The following is a 19,511-nucleotide window of genomic DNA, read 5'->3' as shown; positions in this document are numbered from 1 at the left end:
TGAACTAGATGTTGTTTTCTAAAACCAGAAGCTCATATTGACAGGGTGAAATGCGACATTTTGTATAATTAATTACGGTGGTCTTTGCCCTGAAAACCAATCTCAATTATTTATTAATGATTAAATACATCACTGACTCCTATCAACCCATAAACATATCTTTGAAAAGCTGCCTCAACCAATTTTGCTTTGCATTATCTCATTTTATCCAATGGATATTAGATTTGCAAATTACAACAATCCTTGGGAGTGTGTATTTCTGTTATGCCCCAACTATGGCAATGGGCCCAACTACAGTTGGGACAGTCCCAACTACATGTGCTGTATAGTTGGGACTGTCCTCTAAGTCCCAGGTTCGGGACATCCTATAGTTGGGACGATACCATAGTCGGGGCGTAAGATTTCCATTGTTACAACCAGTCTGATTGAAGGTAGGGTGTAAACACGTTTTGCGCATCTACACATTTTCTGTTACGTTTCCAATGTCTGTCAATATTCGGCTATAATCATCATGTATTGTGCCAGTCAAGTATTTGTTATATTGGCCACACAGACAAAAAAAAAGTCTAGCAATGGATAAACTCACAACGCCTTAAAATTACTTATTCTGTATGTTGGCTTGAAAATGGTTTGTTAATTTTTTATGAGCAGTCCGCCAATTTTTTTTCTTAGCCTCATGCTATGTTAGCCCGTTTTCATGGCTCTGCTGTTTGCACCAAAAAATACACACTTGCTGTAGCAGATAATTCAATGCTTAGTGTGTTTCGTGGATTAGCGAGGAATTTTGGCTGATGCGCATGCGTACATCCCGTAACTACGGATTCTGTGCTTCAATGGGTGGCACAGAATTGGCGCAGAGTTTTGCAGTCAACAGAGTCATGAAATTGGGCCCTCGCTAAAACTTGGCCTGAATTTACTGCATTTTCCAACAAGGCTTTATCTCGTTCCATACCGGGGCTATGCAATTCTTTTTTCCATGTTTACGTTGTGATGTTATTATTTATGAAAGTACCCAGATATGTCTGTATTGTAATAATGTACCTCTTTAAAATAGCTTATGGTTTGGAAGTAGGGCAAGTCCAAGAATTTGCGCACGTTATGTCCCATACGTAACCAAAGTATAACCCTCTAAGATATTCATGGATTTCAGCGTTTTTTTATTCTACTGTTGGGCATCTTGAGGAGAATACCCACAAGAATGTTTATGTTTAGTCTCTGCGATGATTATGTTATTTAAGAAAACATGGCGTTACGTATGGGACAAAAGGCGAACTTTTCTTGGACTTGCCCATGAACGATGTGTTCCCACACCTTTTACAGCCACGCAGAAACAACAAATTTTTAAAATTTGTTGGGTTTTCCGAGATTTTTATTTGTATTGCCATCATGCCTTGCTGGTTTTGCTTGCTAGGGGTTCAAAAAGACATTCTTTGGAAAGAACGGGAAATTGTCTGTGGAGTGGCCTCATGAGATGAAATTAGGGTATGGGTAATCAATTCTGCGATTACTCAAATACTATCCAGTCAGATTGGTCAAATAACTTCATCTCACTAAACCATAATTATTTTACTCAAAATGTAATGTTGATATTGAAAATTAAATCTGAAAGTAATTCGAAACTTGAAAAAGGTCGAGTAAAAGTTGAGAGAGGGGTTCTTGTAAGTAGCCTCAGGCTATTCAGGACTACCAAGACTTGTGTTAAAACTATTTGATTTGCAGTTAAGTTAAAATTCAAAGTTGAAACTTAAACACTCAACTTTTTTTACCCACATAACCAGATTATTTATCCAGACTTCAAGAAAATTGATTTCAAACATTTGCAGCATGCTCACCTAGCTTTTTTTTTTCATGATTATTTTATTTAAGGGGCAATGTAACATTTTAACAAAAACGTTTTGAAATAAAAAAAATGTATAAACTATTTTGTTGTTTGTTTGTGTGTTGGCTGTACAGTGTTGGCCCTTCAAAACAAAACGGTTGAATTTTTTTCTAGAAATTACAAAAGGTAAGGGGTTAGCCTTCCATTTTTATCAAAATTGGGTCAAAATTCTAATTTGTCTATAAATTACATAAGGTAAGGGGTTAACCTTGCATTTTTATCAAAAAAGGGCAAAATTCAACTTTTTCTAGAAATTAAAAAATGTAAGGGGTGAGCCTTGCATTTTTATCAAAATTGGGTCAAATTTGACTTTTAGCGGCAATTACAAAATGTAAGGGTTTAGCCTCGCATTTTTATCAAAATTGGGCAAAATTCTAATTTGTCTTTGAAATTACAAAAGGTAAGGGGTTAGCCTTGCATTTTTATCAAAACTGGGTAAAATTTAACTTTTCTGAAAATCAAAAATGTGAAGGGGTTAGCCTTGCATTTTTATCCAAATTTTGTAAAATTTGACTTTTTGGGGAAATGAACAGATTTGTGTTTTTTGGGGTAAATTAACAAATGTAAGGGGTTAGCCTTGCATTTTTATCAAAATTTGGTAAAATTTGACTTTTTGGGGAAATTAAACGTAATGGGTTAGCCTTGCATCTTTTGCAAAATTGGGCAAAATTCTACTTTTTCTGAAAATTTCAAAAGGTAAGGGGTTAGCCTTGCATTTGTATCAAAATTTGGTAAAATTTGTCTTTTTGGGGGTAAATTAACGAATGTAAGGGGTTGAACCTTGCATTTTTATCAAAATTGGGTCAAAATTCTAATTTGTCTAGAAATTACAAAATGTAAGGGGTTAGCTTTGTATTTTTATCAAACTTGGGCAAAATTTGACTTTTTCTGGAAATTACAAAATATAAGGGGTAAGCCTTGCATTTTTATCAAAATTGGGTCAATTTTGACTTTTCGCGGCAATTACAAAATTTAAGGGGTTAGCCTCGCACATGTCATCAAAATTGGGCAAAATTCTTTTCCTGGAAAATAAAAAAATGTAAGGGGTTAGCCTTGCATTTTGATCACAATTTGGCAAAATTTGACTTTTTTAGAAGTTGCAAAATGTAAGGGGTTTTGCAAAATTGGGTCAAAATTCTAATTTGTCTAGAAATTACAAAAGGTAAGGGGTTAGTCTTGCATTTTTTATCAAAATTGGGCAAATTTTGACTTTTTCTAGAAATTACAAAATGTAAGGGGTTGGCCTTGCATTTTTATCAAAATTGGGCAAAATTTAACTTTTTCTGGAAAATCAAAAATGTAAGGGGTTAGCCTTGTATATTTTTTTTAATTTGTGCAAAATTTGACTTTTTTTCTGGAAATAACAAAATGTTAGGTATTAGCCTTGCATTTTTATCAAAATTGGGTCAAATTTGACTTTTTCGCGGCAATCACAAATGTAAGGGTTAGCCTTGCATTTTTATCAAAATTGGGCAAAATTTGTCATTTTTGGGTAAATTATCAAAATTCAACTTTTTCAAAAAAATTCAAAAATGTAAGGGGTTAGCCTTGCATTTTTATCAAAATTGGGCAAAATTTAAGTTTTTCTGGAAAATCAAAAATGTAAGGGGTTAGCCTTGCATTTTTATCAAAATTTGGTAAAATTTGTCTTTTTTTGGGTAAATTAACGAATGTAAGGGATTAACCTTGCACTTTTATCAAAATTGGGCAAAATTTGTCTTTTTTGGGGTATACTAACAAATGTATGGGGTTAACCTTGCACTTTTATCAAAATTGGGCAAAATGTGTCTTTTTTGGGTAAATTAACAAATGCAAGGGGTTATATCGTGTAGTTGGTGATGTTATTTTCAACGTGCATTACATGTTTTCACGATCAAGTCCACGCCTTCTCAAAAATACTCCTTTTCTTTCCAGTTTGTTCATATTAAAATAAAATGTGACACTGCATATTAGCGGGCCAGATTGTAACATTTTAACTTTAAAAAAATTGTGTTTTCATACTCACGGGGAGACAAATTGATGCTGTTGTTACCCCCAGACACCACATACGAGAAGGGAAGGGCCGACGAGCTTCACAGAATCTTGTGAAGGAAGTGACCTATGACCTATATATAAAGCATCTGGCTGCAGCTGTTCAAGACCGCAGTTAGACAATGCGCGCAAATGCTATCCGAAAACTTCCCACAGAAATGCAAACATTCCCAATACCGGATGTGATTTCTTTTTCATTGCGGACTATGTGGACAAATTTTGAGCATCGCATAATGCAATCACGATCATTTACAAAGCCTGAGCAAGTGACGGGAATCGCAAATTTACAACACAGATATTAGTTTTACAGATTTTTCTACATTATAACGCTTTTCAACGAAACAAAAGCATTTATGAAATGGAATAAAAGAGTAATGAATCGGTCTTAACGGCCGTTTGAAACCTTGCAGGATCGTGCTTGTGATGACTTGCAGGTCACAGGTCACTCAAAATTTATCCAATCAGAGCCTGAATTCATCAGCCCTTCCCAGCATCCTGTTTGCAGGGCGGTGGGTACGAGCGAAAACATTCAATTGTAAAGTGTATGAGCACGAAAGGGCGCTGCTCCCACAACAAACATCAAAAGGTCAAGAATTTCAGAACAGCACATTGCGTACAATTCCCTGGTGTAAAGCATCAATCCCGAAGCAACCTAGGCGCCAAAGCAAGGTCACACAAATCAATTTATACATATTGGAAAGAATGTAGTATCCAGACACCACTTCAGATGTTATGTACAAAGTCTATGGAGAGTCAAGAAAATTTTTCTAACAAAATTGGAAATGTTTCTCAGTCCCAGATTCATGTCTTATCATTTTTGCAATAACTGACCTTTCTTATTGAGATGATATGTGAAGAAAAAAGTGGCGTCAGGTTAAAAATTCTTTCCTAGATATTTTACCAAAGATTCAGGATGAACAGGAAAAGTACCCAAGAAATAACAATGACACAAATTTATACTTTTTTTCCCCCACTGTTTATTACAACATTATTGTTTGCTTACACACTTTTGACCGGATGACAACACTTGAAAGTCAACTTTTTGAGTTTTGTGACATCAGATTCCAAAACAGCGAATAGTTTTGGAATATTAAACGTTGTTCAATGATAGAACTCCCAGCATGATAACCAAAGAGAAATGATTGGAAATTCCATGTGAGAAGCCGCACACGAGACAAACATGTTAACGGTAAGATTTCTGGTAGCGAGCGCGGGGTCCTGGTCCACCAAACTTCTTGGGCTCGCATCGTCTAGGATCGGCCACCAGCAGCGATCTGTCGTATTGGATCAAGATGTCCTTGATCTCCTTTTTGGAGGCTTCGTCAACATCTGGAAAAAAAACCACAAGAAATGTTCATAACTTTGAGTGCTTTTCTCGAGTTATAAACACAGTGGAATGCCGCTACAACGAATATCGTGGGATCCAAAGAAATTGTTCGTAATAACGATCGTTCGGTATAGCGATTTCGAACCACCGGTACCCCCTTTTGACCAATAGTGAAGTCACTGTAACTGGCATTTCTCACATCCCGCCGCCGCCGCACGAGGAGTTGTCACAAAACTTTAGCAACCGGTGGTTTTCCCTTTTAATCCTTGGGGAAATAATAGCCATCTATTGCTCTTCAACATTCAAACACGATGTAACCATGGGTGGTTTGATATTCGGGAATTAAAAGTGGCCCAAACAGTGTTTAATACGCGTACAACCGGTAGGTTTTTTGGTTAATCTGTTGACTTTTTTAAAACAACAATGTTCGGTTTGTTTTGTACATTAAAACCGGGAGCCAAGGATGATGTTCGGTATAGCTGATGTTATGGGCATAATTTTGCCAAAGTCCGTGTCAAAAATTAAACCTTTAGATAAAAGAGGAAGATGAACCCTTTTCAACAATAATTTTGAAACTTTTTTTCATCCTACTGCTTAGAAATTTTTAATTTTTTTTGAGTGGACCCTTTTACATAATAGATCTGAATTGTGCTGTGAAGGTATGCTGCGCGTTGCATCCTGGGACAGTTTGCGTGACGAACGGGGATTTTTTGCAGCGCAAATTGTTCAAGAATACCGCGTAACATACAAGGGCATAAATCCCAGGGGATTGGAAGGATATATCCCCCTCACTTTTTGACTGGGTGGGGGGGGGGGGGGGGGGGGGGGGGGTGGGGTGGGGTGGGGGGGGATGGGACCCAAATTTTTGTGATGACAACCCCAAAATTTCCCATTTTGAGATTATCTTGTAATTTTCCAACGGTCTTAATTTATTGAAAGTTTTGAAAAACAGAACAGAGTACAAACACACTGAATGCACTGTTTTATGTAAGGTTACGGGACGTACGCACAAGCATTACATGTGCATTTAGCGTCACATGTTGTCCCCCCCCCCCCCCCCCCCCATTTCCAATTACCATGACCGGGAAGTGTTAGGATATTGGTCATCCCTCCCTCCCCCCCCCAAAAAAAAACCCTTCACAGATTTATGCCACTGGTAACATACAAAAACTACTGGGCACATCTTGCTGAAATGAAGACTGATCAACACAGAAATTCCTTTGCAATCCAGCCATACTCTTTGTTTGGCCCAAAACAGTGATAATGTGTACAACATTATGCAATTTATGACAAATGGTACCGGAAAAAAGTTGCACTTTTGTATACGTGCAAGGTGAGTGTGAACCACAACTTACATGTATACAAATGTGCAACTGTTTTCGTATCATTTGTCATAAATTGTATAAATTCGTACACATTATCACTGTTTTGGGCCAAATAAAGAGTATGGCTGGATAACTAAGGAATTTCTGTACTGATTAGTCATTATTTGAGCGAGAGGTGCTCAGTAGTTTTTGAGTTAGACAGAAAAGTATTGAAAGGGGGAATATCTTTTTTGGTTGAGTGTATATACCTTCACTAACCCTTCCCGGTCTGGTGGGAACATCATAATGGGCCAAGTTCGCGCAAGGACTATAATTGACCAATGGTTAACTAACGTTTGCCCGAACTCTGTCTAGTCGACGGTGGTTGACTACGCTAGTCGACTATTTGGAACCAGCCTACTGGGGTTGGTTGCTTCGCTGGTAACCAATAGCCGAGCGCATTCATAACGCTAGCAGAGAGCCAGGATCCATTAGTTTTGCGATGACATTTTGACCAGCGTTTGACTAGAGACGTTCGCACGTTGCTATCAATGCGCAGGCGTAAGGTACGTCACAAATCAACCACTAGTCGACTAATGGTCCTTGCCCGAACTTGGCCGACGATGGACTTACACTTCTGGTAGTAGGAGACCAGAGACTTGGAGATAGCCTGTCTGATGGCATAGATCTGAGCGATGCGTCCACCTCCCTTGACCCGGACTCGGATGTCAACGCCTCCAAAGCGCTCCTTGCCAAGCAGAAGGAGGGGCTCCATCAACTGTCAAGCAAAACACACATTTAGAAGTCAAGATTTATGGATCAATAACTCCCTAGGCCTTTTTGCTAGGATGCAGCGTCAATCCTGCAAAATCCTCCAACTGGCCTCAAGGACAAATAGCATATAACCTCAATCCTGCAAATTCCTCCATTCTTTCTTGAATATGGTCCGTGGAGGAGTGACCACTGCCTGAATCCTGCAAAATCCTGCGGCAGTGACTGTCAATATGTTGAGGCTCGGCCAGTGACATCCTGGAGCAGTACGGAGGATTTCAAGCATAATCCAGGCCTATATTTATGCATGGCTGAGCAAAAACACATACAGCATACGTACGAGGAAACAACTGAAATCTCGATAAGTCAAACCTCAAGGGAACAGGTTCAACATTTGACTGAAGCAGAGTTTTGAGTTAAGCAGGGTTGTATATCATTGTTATACTACTGAAGGCAATGGATTCTTTGTTTGACTTAACATTTGTTTTGAGTTATCAGAGTTTGACTTATCGAGATTTCACTGTAGTCCATATATATAGGGCACTCTTAGATGAGTACACTATACACATGTACAGACTTTCTTCACCGTCAATCGCTTTCTGTAAAGTCGCAAACTTCAAACTTTTCATTACACAACTACATGTAACAATAACAGCTGTTCATCCATTCATGCTGTTGTACAACATTACTAGAGTTTTAACATTTTTCAAGTTATGAGATACACTAGATTTTTTTCTTGTCTGCAACATTAGCATGATTCAAGACTCACCTTGTACTTGAGGACTTGAGGCTCAATCATCTCCAGTGGTCTGCCATTCACTCGCAGGACTCCCTTACCACGCTTGCAGTGGGCAACTGCCGTGGCAGTTTTCTGTCCAAATGAAACAAATTCAATCCGCATTAAAGCTATAGTCCATCATTTGCAGCTATCCGAAAAGTAACTGGCGTAATTATTGTTGAAAAATATACTTGGTTGAAAGATAGTAAGGGGACTAAACTCCCTGTGAAGTTATTCTTTCTGGCAAGCTGTCATTTAGAAGTAATCAACGAAAGAAGGCCTTTCCAACGGTGCGTCTTAAGACGCACCGTAGGAAACTTTAAATTAGTAATCGTTTTGTTATTCGGTGCAGCGCGCGCAAGCATTGGCACGACGCACACGCGGTTGCTATAATTCGTCGGATCAGTGCGCGACATCGCGTATAGCCACAATCGGCTCAGTGAGAACGCGTCTCGGATGCTGATTCAGGCCCAATTCAAAACATGATTCAGCAACTTTTGATTTGAAATTGAGATCCTAGAATGCTGTTTTTCTCGGAATATACAGCTGAAGCTGAGCTGAAACTTCATCAGGATAGTTGTTCATTATCCTTCATTAGATTTTGAACACTTTTGTTGCTTCAAACAACAAAATGCACAAATTACAAATGATGGACTATATCTTTAACACAGGTTTGAATAGATGCCTGGGAACTAGGGATGGTGTTTATGTGAAGTGAATCAGATTGGATGAGTCGCTGTCAATTTGGAATTGAGCTGAAAGTGATATGCACATCTAGCTTGGAATACCCAGCACTAGGCTCATGACATGTGAGACTCACCAGTAGCGCTGGGACTGGTCCTGTGACTTAGGTGCTAGCCTAACCGAACTCAACCTATCAAAGTTCAACAGCAGGTTTTGTTTATATCTGTTGGGATAGGTACAGTACCCCTAAACTGATGGTCTTTTACACTGGGGTTGGCATACCTCCAGAAACTAAGTCCAACAGTGTGTGTGTACAATTTCCCATGTGGGTGTTGGAATTTGCCAGAATGGATATGGTTCCTAGTAAATTAGGCTGGGGAGTTACATGTAGGGTTAAGGGGCCTTGAAGCTAACGGTGGTTTGCGGTTACCAGCATCATCATGCCTGCCAGACAGCAGCTGTTAGATGATGCACTGTAAGCAGTCATGCATTCTCCTTAGACTTCTTGCGGTGTTAACGGCAAACCACTGTTACTCGTTAGCTTTGAATTGCTGTAAAAATCAGGTATGCAACTGGGAATTTTGAGCAAAAAAACGAGGAAATTCCAAACCACACAAGACTTGTACAGTGTTTTTCAATTTGTAATGGCATTCATGAGAAGTAAAAATGGAAGAAATCAGCGGATCTGAGGAAAAGTTGCATGAAGTTTACGTACAAGCGCCCCACAATGCATAAATCCTCATTTCGGAGAGTATAATTTTTTCCAGACCATTCCAATCAAAAGCTTCCAAAAATCACGCAAAATACTTAACAAAAATACCTTTCAAAGCACCTACTGGCTTCTCCACATGTCAAAGATGAAGTAATGGGGCTTCAGTGATACTCACGATTATTTTTGGGGTTGAAAATCCGTGAAATTCGACCAGTTCAGCACAGACATCCGACAGCAAAACGCCACCAGCTAGAGTCCAACAGCGCATTGTCTATGGCTGGCATGGTGTGTGTGAGAAACAATTTCGTTCAGCTGATCGCGAAAAAGTAGTCACATGACCGCGCACGTAATGAACGCTGCAGCTGCAAATTTGGTATTGCACTTACGATCCGGACATGAGGAGTGTCTGGATCGTAAGTGCGATACCAAATTTGCCGCTGCAGCGTTCATCACGTGCGCAGTCACGTGACAACTTTTTGGCCATCAGCTGAACGAAATTGTTTCTCACACCATGCAAGCTTACATGTTTGTATGAACGTCTATAAACAATGTGCTGTTAGACTCTAGCTGGTCATGCTGGTGGCATTCTGCTGTCGGATGTCTGTGCCAAACTGGTCGAATTTCCAGATTTTCAACCCCAAAAATATTGGTGAGTATCACTGAAGCCCCATTACTTCATCTTTGACATGTGGAGAAGCCAGTAGGTGCTTTGAAAGGTATTTTTGTCAAGTATTTTGCGTGATTTTTGGCAACTTTTGATTGGAATGTTCTGGAAAAATGATACTCTCTGAAATGAGGATTTATGCGTTGTGGGGCTCTAGTATGACAGACCACATCCCAAATGTCAAAACAGGAGTTCTAGCGCCCCAGTTAGTGGGTCTAAAGTAGGGCCTATATTAGCCCAGGTTGGACTCCGCTGTGTACACGCACAGAGTCCAGGGTATGAATCTCTCCTGCCATAGCAAAAAAAATATAACACATTTTTTTTCATATTTTTAGCTGACGGAGGAAGTAGAAATTATGCTTACATATTCCTTGTGTCCAGAATTATGCCTGCGCTGGGTTTAGAAAAGGCAAATATGTCCGCAGGCGGCGTGTTTACCAAAAATAAACTGCAATTCCACGCTTTCGTTGAAAACATTTTCAGTACGAACTCTACTCCTAGAACTATGAGGCTCCGCGTGAGCGGAGCCTCATAGATCTAGAAGCCCGCAAAATTGTCTGCAGCACAAAACACTAATAAAGTACAAAAACGTCCATCAAAATGCAGACATTTCACACAGAACCGCTGCACAGTTTGCCCCTATACTCCGTACTTTACCTCTTGACATACTCACGTATCATAAGCAGAACTAACATAGGTGGATTCTGTCGGTTTTTAGGCCAAAATGATGAAAAATATGCCCTTTCCGCACTGAGCCAACCGAACACTTGAAACGTGCACGCATATGATCGAGCGATGATTTTCGGTTCGCTCGGAGCGCGCCGCGGGGGGTACGGTACATGCACTTGTATGCATGCACATACTATCATTTTGCCTTTTCTAAACCCAGCGCAGGTACAATTCTGGACACAAGAAAATATGTAAGCAAAATTTCAGCTTTCTCCGTCAGGTAAAAAAATAAGAAAAAAATGTGTTATAATTTTTTTCGCTATAGTGGTATAATTTATACCCTGGACGTCAGCTGTAATGCAATGAAGACGTCGTCCAACTTGGGCTAGGCTTACATGAACTAAGCAAAATACATTGTATTTTGTATCATGTTTACATCTTATTTCACAAGAGGGCGCTATAATCGTATGTAACGTGAACGGACGATGATTCTTTACCTTGCGCCCGAAAACTTGAACCGACTCAACCGGAGTCTTCTGAGACATGGTTCTGAAAGGAAATGCACATTATGATAGCTTATTATTTCAATTTTCATACTGCTTTATTCAATTAAAAATAAAGTGACAATTTCACCGTTTTTAAATCATTTATTCTTGGGGTATGTTACGGCGAATTTACCTTTCGTGTGTGAAAAGCAAAAAGAGGTCGTTTGCGTGACGGGTTTCTCTGACTTAGGTCAATACCTAACATTACAAAAATTTTGATCGATAATTGAATTAATCAATAAATGTTTGACTAACAAATTGAAAATAAATATTTGATTTAAGATTTTAATATTAATATAAAAGTAAAATGAGCCAGTATTGATAATAGAATTTACAAATTATGATTATTTATATATTAGTATGTGAACGAGCATTTTATTCATTAGAGGTCAAAGGTGGTTATTTATTGACCAATCAGAAACTTTTGCGGGAGATTTGGGTTCGCGCTTTTGCAAAGCGCGGGGAAGATTTCGCGCCACACTCGTCAGTTTGTAAACAAACACGTTCCGAAGCAGACGATTATTTAGCAAGGGATTTTCACTGCAAGAAAGAAAGGTATGGTGTGATTTGTTTTGTAAAGATGCAGAAATGGTCATAAATTTCTATGATATGTATGACGAGAATCAGAGAAAAGGACGTTTTGTAGTAAAACTGTTCAGATTTCAGTTTTTTGTGCACAACTAGCCCCATAAATGTGGCCTATTTACTGGACTGCCTCCGTAAACAATAAAACATAGGCCACACATCCACATGTACAAAAACGTGTCGACTTTGCCAAATTTTGATTTTCACATTTAGGCTTACTTTGTAGGTTTTTTTTGCTTTAGAAGCATTCTCACCCTCTATAATTTTATAGGCTAATCAGAAAGTGCTGCCTTTTTCAGATGTCTAATTTTTGTGAAATTTCATGTTGAAATTTTGATACGCAAACGTGTGCAAATGTATCTGGAAATTTCACGAAAAATGGACATCTGAAAAAGGCAGCACTTTCTGATTAGCCTATATAGAGGGTGAGAATGCTTCTAAAGCAAAAAAAACCTACAAAGTAAGCCTAAATGTGAAAATCAAAATTTGGCAAAGTCGACACGTTTTTGTACATGTGGATGTGTGGCCGGTTTATGGCCTATGTTTACGGAGGCAGTCCAGTAAATAGGCCACATTTATGGGGCTAGTGCACAACTTATACTCCTAGAACTATGAGGCTCCACGTAGTGGAGCGGGAGCCTCATAGTTCTAGGAGTAGGCCTACACAACTTAAGTTATACTTATAGGCCTAATATCAAGTCAAATTTAGCAGGGAAAATATTGAATTATTTACTGAGCAAACACTTTTATTAATTACAGTGAGACTTACATGACTTAGGCCTCGGGCTAGGCCCTTTGATTTTCCAGACCAGTCTCTTAGTTTGTTGTACACAGGGTGTGATGTGATGGCCAGGTATGGAATTCTTTCCATTTACTTTCTGCGAATGTCTGCACTCTGAAGATGTCCACTTTTTCAAGTACAAAAAATATATCTTTTCAATCACTTTTTCTGTGCTTGGCAAAATCAGACAAAATCCAAATTTGAATTTAACGTTAGGCCTAGAAGATGTTTTTTAATGACTTTTCTTGGGAAAAAATGTTGTAACTTGATGCCACTTCACTTAAGCAGTTGTGTACAAAGTCTATGGACAATGGAGAGTCATCAGGTCATGAACATTTTAAGTATTTTCTAACAAAAGTTCCAGACTCATGTCTTAGTACTCTTATCATCATTTTTGCAATGATTGACTGGCCTTCATTGAGATAATACATGAAGAAAAAAATGGCGTCATTCAGTGTCAGGTTGCAAAATTGTTCCCTTTTCTCACCTGCTCACAACATCAAACATTGTCAAATGAAAAACAAGCATTATTCCACAAATTTATGACTTACAACAAATGTAAGACTCTGTATCTGATCAAACATGTCAAATAATCATGATTGCTTTCGACAGATTACAGTCAGTGCACTGTGCATATATTTCTCTAAAGACTTCTCAATCTTATCTTTCAATAGAATTTACAAAAAGGCAACCGCAAAGTAACGAAGATCGCATTATTAACAATGGCAGATACAGTCCTCATGGAAACAGGAAAAGAAAATGTTGATGCCACAACGAACACATGTGTGGATATCAAAGATGCCACCACCAGCCCTCAGGGGAGTAAACCCAAGAAGATGCACGTTGAACCACCTCATGATGAGCTTCAATACCTGCAGTTGATTCGTCGAATTATTGATGAGGGACAGACTAAGGAAGACCGTACTGGGACAGGAACGAGGTCCATCTTTGGTGTCCAGAGTAGATACAACCTCCGAGGTTTGTACAAATTTCTTTTAAGCAAAATAAAAAATTAAACCAGTTGTTGTCCCCGCCCGCTTCCTATTTCCCGGCGACCTCCTTCTCTTTTTTTAAATCATACATTTGCAATATGTTTTGTCTTTTATAAGCTCCCAGCAAAACTGTAGCTAGGTCCCCTATATATCCAAGTTTAGAATCTGATAGAAAGGTTGACGCCCCCTTTGGACACTAAAGTATCAGCAAAAGAGCCGAGAAAATAAAAGAATCAATCTTGGAAAAAACGCCATCATGTGGAAAAAAGGGCTGCCTCCTTTTTAAAGAAAAGGCTGGACGGGAAACATGTTACTTGGCCCTGTCTGATAATTGGGCTGAATTTGGCCTTCTTTTTTCTTTTGTTTTTAAAGAAACCCGTCTTGAAATATGAGGATAAAAAAATTTGTCAATTTCGCTTTATTTTTCCATCTCAGGTCAATTCCCTCTCTTGACAACAAAGAGAGTTTTCTGGCGTGGCCTTGCGGAGGAATTACTTTGGTTCATCAGAGGATGTACCAGCGTCAAAGCTCTCGTTGATAAGAACGTCCACATCTGGGATGCCAACGGTTCCAGAGATTTTCTTGATAAGCGTGGTCTGAGCCACTATGAAGATGGTAAGATGTCCTTAAGTCGGTCACGATTTTGTCTTCCAAGTTTCCAAACTTACTCAATTCTTGTAGTCAATGTAGAGTGAAATGGCAAAGTAATCTTATGACTCAAAATCTTGTGGATTATTCCACAATTATTATTAAAACGTTTGAATTGGCCATTAATTTTGCTGTACAGGGCGAGTAAAAAAAAAAGGAAACCCAAATGACAGGACCATTTCTTAATAAAGTTCTGCATGTAGCACTTTCAAAATCTAGGATATTAAAGCCTAATTAATACGCTTTCTTTTAGTACAAGAATCAGTCAAATCACTCATGTACTTTTCAAGTTGCGGAACTTTAAACACAAACACCGTTTTAAAGTTCTGTCAACTGATCACAAAAAGGTGTGTTATTTCAGCAAAACGAAAACAATTCACACACATTGTTAAAAACCCAGGTTACAATTCATTGTTCACTAGGACAACAAAGTGGACATCCAAAAGGTTTACAAGCATTATCGTCAGTTCAAGATTATGTTTGAAATAATATAATAATAATCGGCATTTAAGAACGCTCTTATTAGTAAACTAAATCACAGCGCTTACAGTATTATTATTAACCCTGATCATTGGGCCAATTAAACATTCCAAATACCATCTCAGCTCCCTGGGGAGTATACAGCTCGATGCTGCCTGTTAGGCTCAAGCAAGCTTATTCAATCACAATAACCATCTCTGCCCTCATAGGTACCCATTTACTCCTGGGTGGAGAGAAGCAATGAGTGGCAAAGTGCCTTGCTCAAGGGCACACGCACCATGACCCCGTCAGGACTCGAACCCAGAACCCGCAGCTTTACCCACAGACCACTAATCCAGTGACCTTAACCACGAGGCCACAGCACTCCACGAAAAAAATTGAATCACTATTTTATTTTCCATTCTTGTCTAGGCGACCTGGGCCCTGTGTACGGTTTCCAATGGCGACATTTTGGTGCCACATATAAAACCATGCATGACGATTACACTGGACAAGGTGTAGACCAACTTGCCAATGTGATCCACAAGATCAAGACTGATCCTACAGATAGACGCATCATCATGAGTGCATGGAATCCTTGCGGTAAGGAACTTGTTACAGAGAGAAAGCATTGCCATCGACGTTCTCAAAAGAGATTCCTTAAATATCTTTTATATTAAATTGTAGTCAGTGTACAACTTCTAAAGGTGGAAGCTTATGTCAATGCTTTCACAGTTTCTGCATGTGCAGACTACTGTTTTTTTGGCATGCAAAGTTTCAGAAATTGTTTTTTGAGAATAACAATTGTTAACTTTTGTCTGGATTTAGATCTTGATAAGATGGCCCTTCCACCGTGTCACGCCTTTGTCCAGTTTTACGTCGTCAACAAAGAACTGTCTTGCCAACTCTACCAACGATCTGGTGACATGGTAAGTATTCTTTCTACTGTAAATACAGAACACTGCATATTCACAGCTTCTAAAGCCCAGGAGTTTATGTCTTGATATTTGTTTTAAGGGAATATACAACATTTGCAAACATTAAAAAGCAAAACTACCAATTTATATTGTAATATAAGTTACTGGACTGTTAGTGAATGAGTCTAAAAGCATGCTATACAATCGTGGCACCTGGTGTGCTGTCGTTTTCAAGTGTTATTTTTGTATCAATTTCCACTGACCAGTGTTGGAAAAAAAATGGCTTTTTTTTTTCAAATACTAAACCCCCCCCCCTCCCCCCAAGAAAGAAAAATCCATATATTTCCATAGCTGCCAACTGTTACTAATTTTTCGTAATTATTACGAATTGTTTGTTAAATTACGAAAATACGATTTGCCACTAAAACATTACGAATTTCCCATTTTCTACCTAATGAAAAAAAAATACTTGTAAAGTATCGTTTTTGACCGAAAACTTCTGGCGAAATGTCGCGATAATGGATGGACTGGTGACAAGTCTAATAAGAATGCAGTCAAGCACCTGATAGACATCAATGCAGTGTGCGCAGTGGAGTACTTGAGGACCAGACTAAAACTATTTTTCAATGGTGTGTCATTTGTGTGCATCTCGTGGATGTGTGGTTGTGTGTACTGTATGTGAGTACTTTTCAGTGACGATCGTGAGCACATTTGGTCGCTTTTTGCCGGGTTGAGACCCATCAGTGCGACAATTTAATCATGGAATTTAATAAGAGTATGGTTGGAATAATTGGTATTACAGTTTGAGTTTGTCACAACGTCCAGAAAAGATAAATCAGCATGCGTTTGCAAGGTGTGTTGGCGGGATATTTCTATTGCATACGGTCATGACGGTGGCCCTAAATCATTGTGTGTAAAAACATTGATACGAACTCGAAACTCCACATCGATAGCATGCATCTCCAAAAAAAATATGCGCATATGTGACCCACTCCGCAAAAATGAGTCTGTTGTGGCAAAACTGACATTTTGAGTTAACTACATTAATAAAATGGGAATGAAATAAGATTTCATTTGGTATATCATGGACCTTTCTAGGACGTTTGGTTGCACTGTTGTACTTGTTTCATTCTGTAAAGTTTTTGCAAAGCTAGAAAGGTCTCAATGGAGAAAAAAGGCTTTGAAAAATGACAAATACACTGTAACTAACCAAGAAAAGCACCAAAGATTCCTAATTTTTTTTCTTTTTCTTACAATATTTACATTTCTGTGTAAGATTTTTGAACTAAAACTATCAAACAACCAAAATAAAACAAAAACAAAACATCCACATTTTGAGCAAATTTTTACTGTTTCCATTTCAAAATGGCAAAAGCTTGAATTCAAATTATGCGACATCAGACTCATTTTTGCAGAGCGGGTCACATATTTTATTATTGTTATTATTTATTTGACTCCAACAAACAAATACAGACATTAATTTTTTTTTTTTTTTTAATTTTTTTTTTTTAAATTATCTTTTGGCCTACATTACATTATTATTCACAAGAAGAAGGGTATGCACATGTATGTGTACATGTAAACCATGTACCTGTACTCGATGTTGGTAAAGCTTTTGATAAAACGAGCAGTTAAAAATGACCGCGCGGGTTGATTACTAATTGGGATTTTGAAATGTTGGCAGCTATGTATTTCTGAAAATTACAGCAAAAGCAAATGTTGTATATTCACTGCAGGAATTGTTGGTATCAAGTTTATTCCATGTACATGTACAATCTGTATTGGACATTCTCTGTGATTTCTTGCAGGGTCTAGGCGTTCCGTTCAACATTGCAAGCTACTCCTTACTGACCTACATGATTGCGCACATCACTGACCTAACGCCCGGTGACTTTGTACACACTATCGGCGATGCGCACGTCTACAAAAATCACATCGATGCTCTTGAAGTACAGGTGAGAACCATCTACAATGACAAATAAAACGCATCTAAAGGTTTCTTCCTGGATTTTTTTTTTGTCCTGGTTTTTAAATGTCTGCATAAAGTAAACGTTGGGACTAAGTTTTATAAGTCTTCAAATGCAATTGTTTATTGATATGAATACAAACATGAGGCTTTTCAGACTTTCGTGTGAATTCAGACTTTTTGAATCTGAGAGAAAGACATCAGTATAAAGAAAAAATGCATCCAATATTCCGCTCCAATACCTGGCCATCGCTAATTTTTCCCTGCAGTGACCTATCAGCCATCAGAAAGTGATAATATGTCCTTAAAAGTCAAATTTAGCAGGGAAAATATTGAAGCAGTTACTGAAAAAAATCTTGGAATTTTTCAGACCAGCCTCATAGGGTTTGTGCACAGGGTGACAAGTGATGTCAGGTATGGAAATTTTTGCAATGCATCTTGCAGACATTTCATCCAAATCCAGACTTTTCAAAATCGACAATCTCATTCCTGTGAATGATTCCAAACATGAATTATTCATATAATTATTATTCAGTTATTCATAAAATATGCAAATGTTTCTTTGCAGCTTCAGCGTGAGCCCCTTCCCTTCCCAACCCTTCACATCAAGAGGAAGGTTGAGAACATCGACGACTTCACTATGGACGACTTTGAAATCCGGGAATACAAATCACATCCAAAGATTGCCATGGCAATGGCTGTTTAAGAGGCTGACTATGAATAATTTATCAGATGAATTATTCATAATGTAAATACAAAATCCTTTTTGGTGTATATGCAAATTGCTTTCTGGAAGTATTGGTCTTCAGGAAGTTAGTTTTGGATTTGGTGCGAGGGAAAACTAATTTCAACTACATGTAAACGTCATGTTTTGTATTCATTTCTGATACCATTTGTTTGAAATTGCTGTTAAGTTTTATACAATGTACTTCATTGAAATATGCACAAATGACATTTTATATGCATGTCAAGGTTGTCATTTTTTTGTATTTTCTAAATCATTTGATACATTCATTACTATGCAAATGTGGGCCTTTATTGTGTTAATAATATGAAATCTTAATCTATGCAGACGTCAGACGTTGAAGCGTATGTAGACATTTTATTTAGCCTTTCTACATGTATATAGTTTTGTATCAAAGGTGATTCCTTGAAAGTGGAACATGAAAGTTGCTTTGAAAAGTTCATTTTTGTTTCGGTGGCCAATCAGATATTTTAGCTTTAACAGTAGCATGTGTTGACAAAACAAAATCGAGTATAATATGAGTTACCGCTTTGAGCTCATGGTTTCAATATTCAAAGCATTCAAATCTCAAAGAACATTGCATGTTTGAATATTTGTTAAAATATTATTCTCGGAAAAACACCATGATATTGTCCCAATGATCTGGGGCCCAAGTTCACAGCGCTGCTTAACAGTTAGCAGAAAAGTTGTGCTTAGCATAGCAGAAAAATTTGCTAACCTTGAGCACTATTTCACGGCGCGTGTGTGCTAACGGTCGCTCGTGCATGGAGATTTCTATTGATACATCACTGAGTGAAGCAAATTTTTCCTCCAAAGTAAGCGTGCCTTTTGCTGTGCTTATGCTTATGGTCTCCATGAAATAGACGGAGGCTCTGTTAGCAGAAAATCGTGTGCTTAACAGCACCGTGAAATTGGGCCCTACACAAAGAATTGATGCTCATTCTTAGCATCACTGTTGTACTATAAAACAAAGCAAGTACCAAGTACAACCCACGGCGGTTCCAAGAACAGCACTTCCAAGAATTTTGCAATAAGGCGTGGTCTAATATGCAAA

At 38.3% G+C, this 19,511-nt stretch overlaps 2 protein-coding genes across 3 annotated transcripts; one reads left to right on the top strand and one right to left on the bottom strand.

Moving 5' to 3' along the window:
* Window positions 1-4,863: 4,863 nt before the first annotated feature.
* LOC119724715 (40S ribosomal protein S16) lies at window positions 4,864-11,596 on the bottom strand. Its single transcript, XM_038195898.1, has 5 exons — window positions 11,498-11,596; window positions 11,317-11,368; window positions 8,082-8,183; window positions 7,175-7,319; window positions 4,864-5,239 (listed from the first exon to the last, which is right to left on the bottom strand). The coding sequence occupies exons 2-5, from the start codon at window positions 11,362-11,364 to the stop codon at window positions 5,094-5,096; spliced, it is 441 nt and encodes a 146-aa protein (XP_038051826.1). The 5' UTR covers window positions 11,365-11,368; window positions 11,498-11,596; the 3' UTR covers window positions 4,864-5,093.
* A 192-nt stretch (window positions 11,597-11,788) lies between these two features.
* On the top strand, window positions 11,789-19,065 carry LOC119724700 (thymidylate synthase-like). Of its 2 annotated transcripts, none has more exons than XM_038195878.1 (7): window positions 11,789-11,919; window positions 13,405-13,708; window positions 14,158-14,337; window positions 15,262-15,432; window positions 15,658-15,758; window positions 17,555-17,701; window positions 18,281-19,065. In XM_038195878.1, the coding sequence occupies exons 2-7, from the start codon at window positions 13,453-13,455 to the stop codon at window positions 18,416-18,418; spliced, it is 993 nt and encodes a 330-aa protein (XP_038051806.1). In that variant the 5' UTR covers window positions 11,789-11,919; window positions 13,405-13,452; the 3' UTR covers window positions 18,419-19,065. The 2 variants fall into 2 exon arrangements, with proteins under 2 accessions (XP_038051806.1, XP_038051814.1); XM_038195886.1 differs by having other exon boundaries at window positions 11,812-11,919; window positions 13,460-13,708.
* Window positions 19,066-19,511: the final 446 nt, after the last annotated feature.

This window comes from Patiria miniata, unplaced genomic scaffold, assembly GCF_015706575.1.
Source record: "Patiria miniata isolate m_02_andy unplaced genomic scaffold, ASM1570657v1 HiC_scaffold_1, whole genome shotgun sequence".
Classification (NCBI taxonomy): Eukaryota; Metazoa; Echinodermata; class Asteroidea; order Valvatida; family Asterinidae; genus Patiria; species Patiria miniata.
Note: the sequence above shows the minus strand (reverse complement) of the source record. Positions and strands in the feature narration are given on the sequence as shown.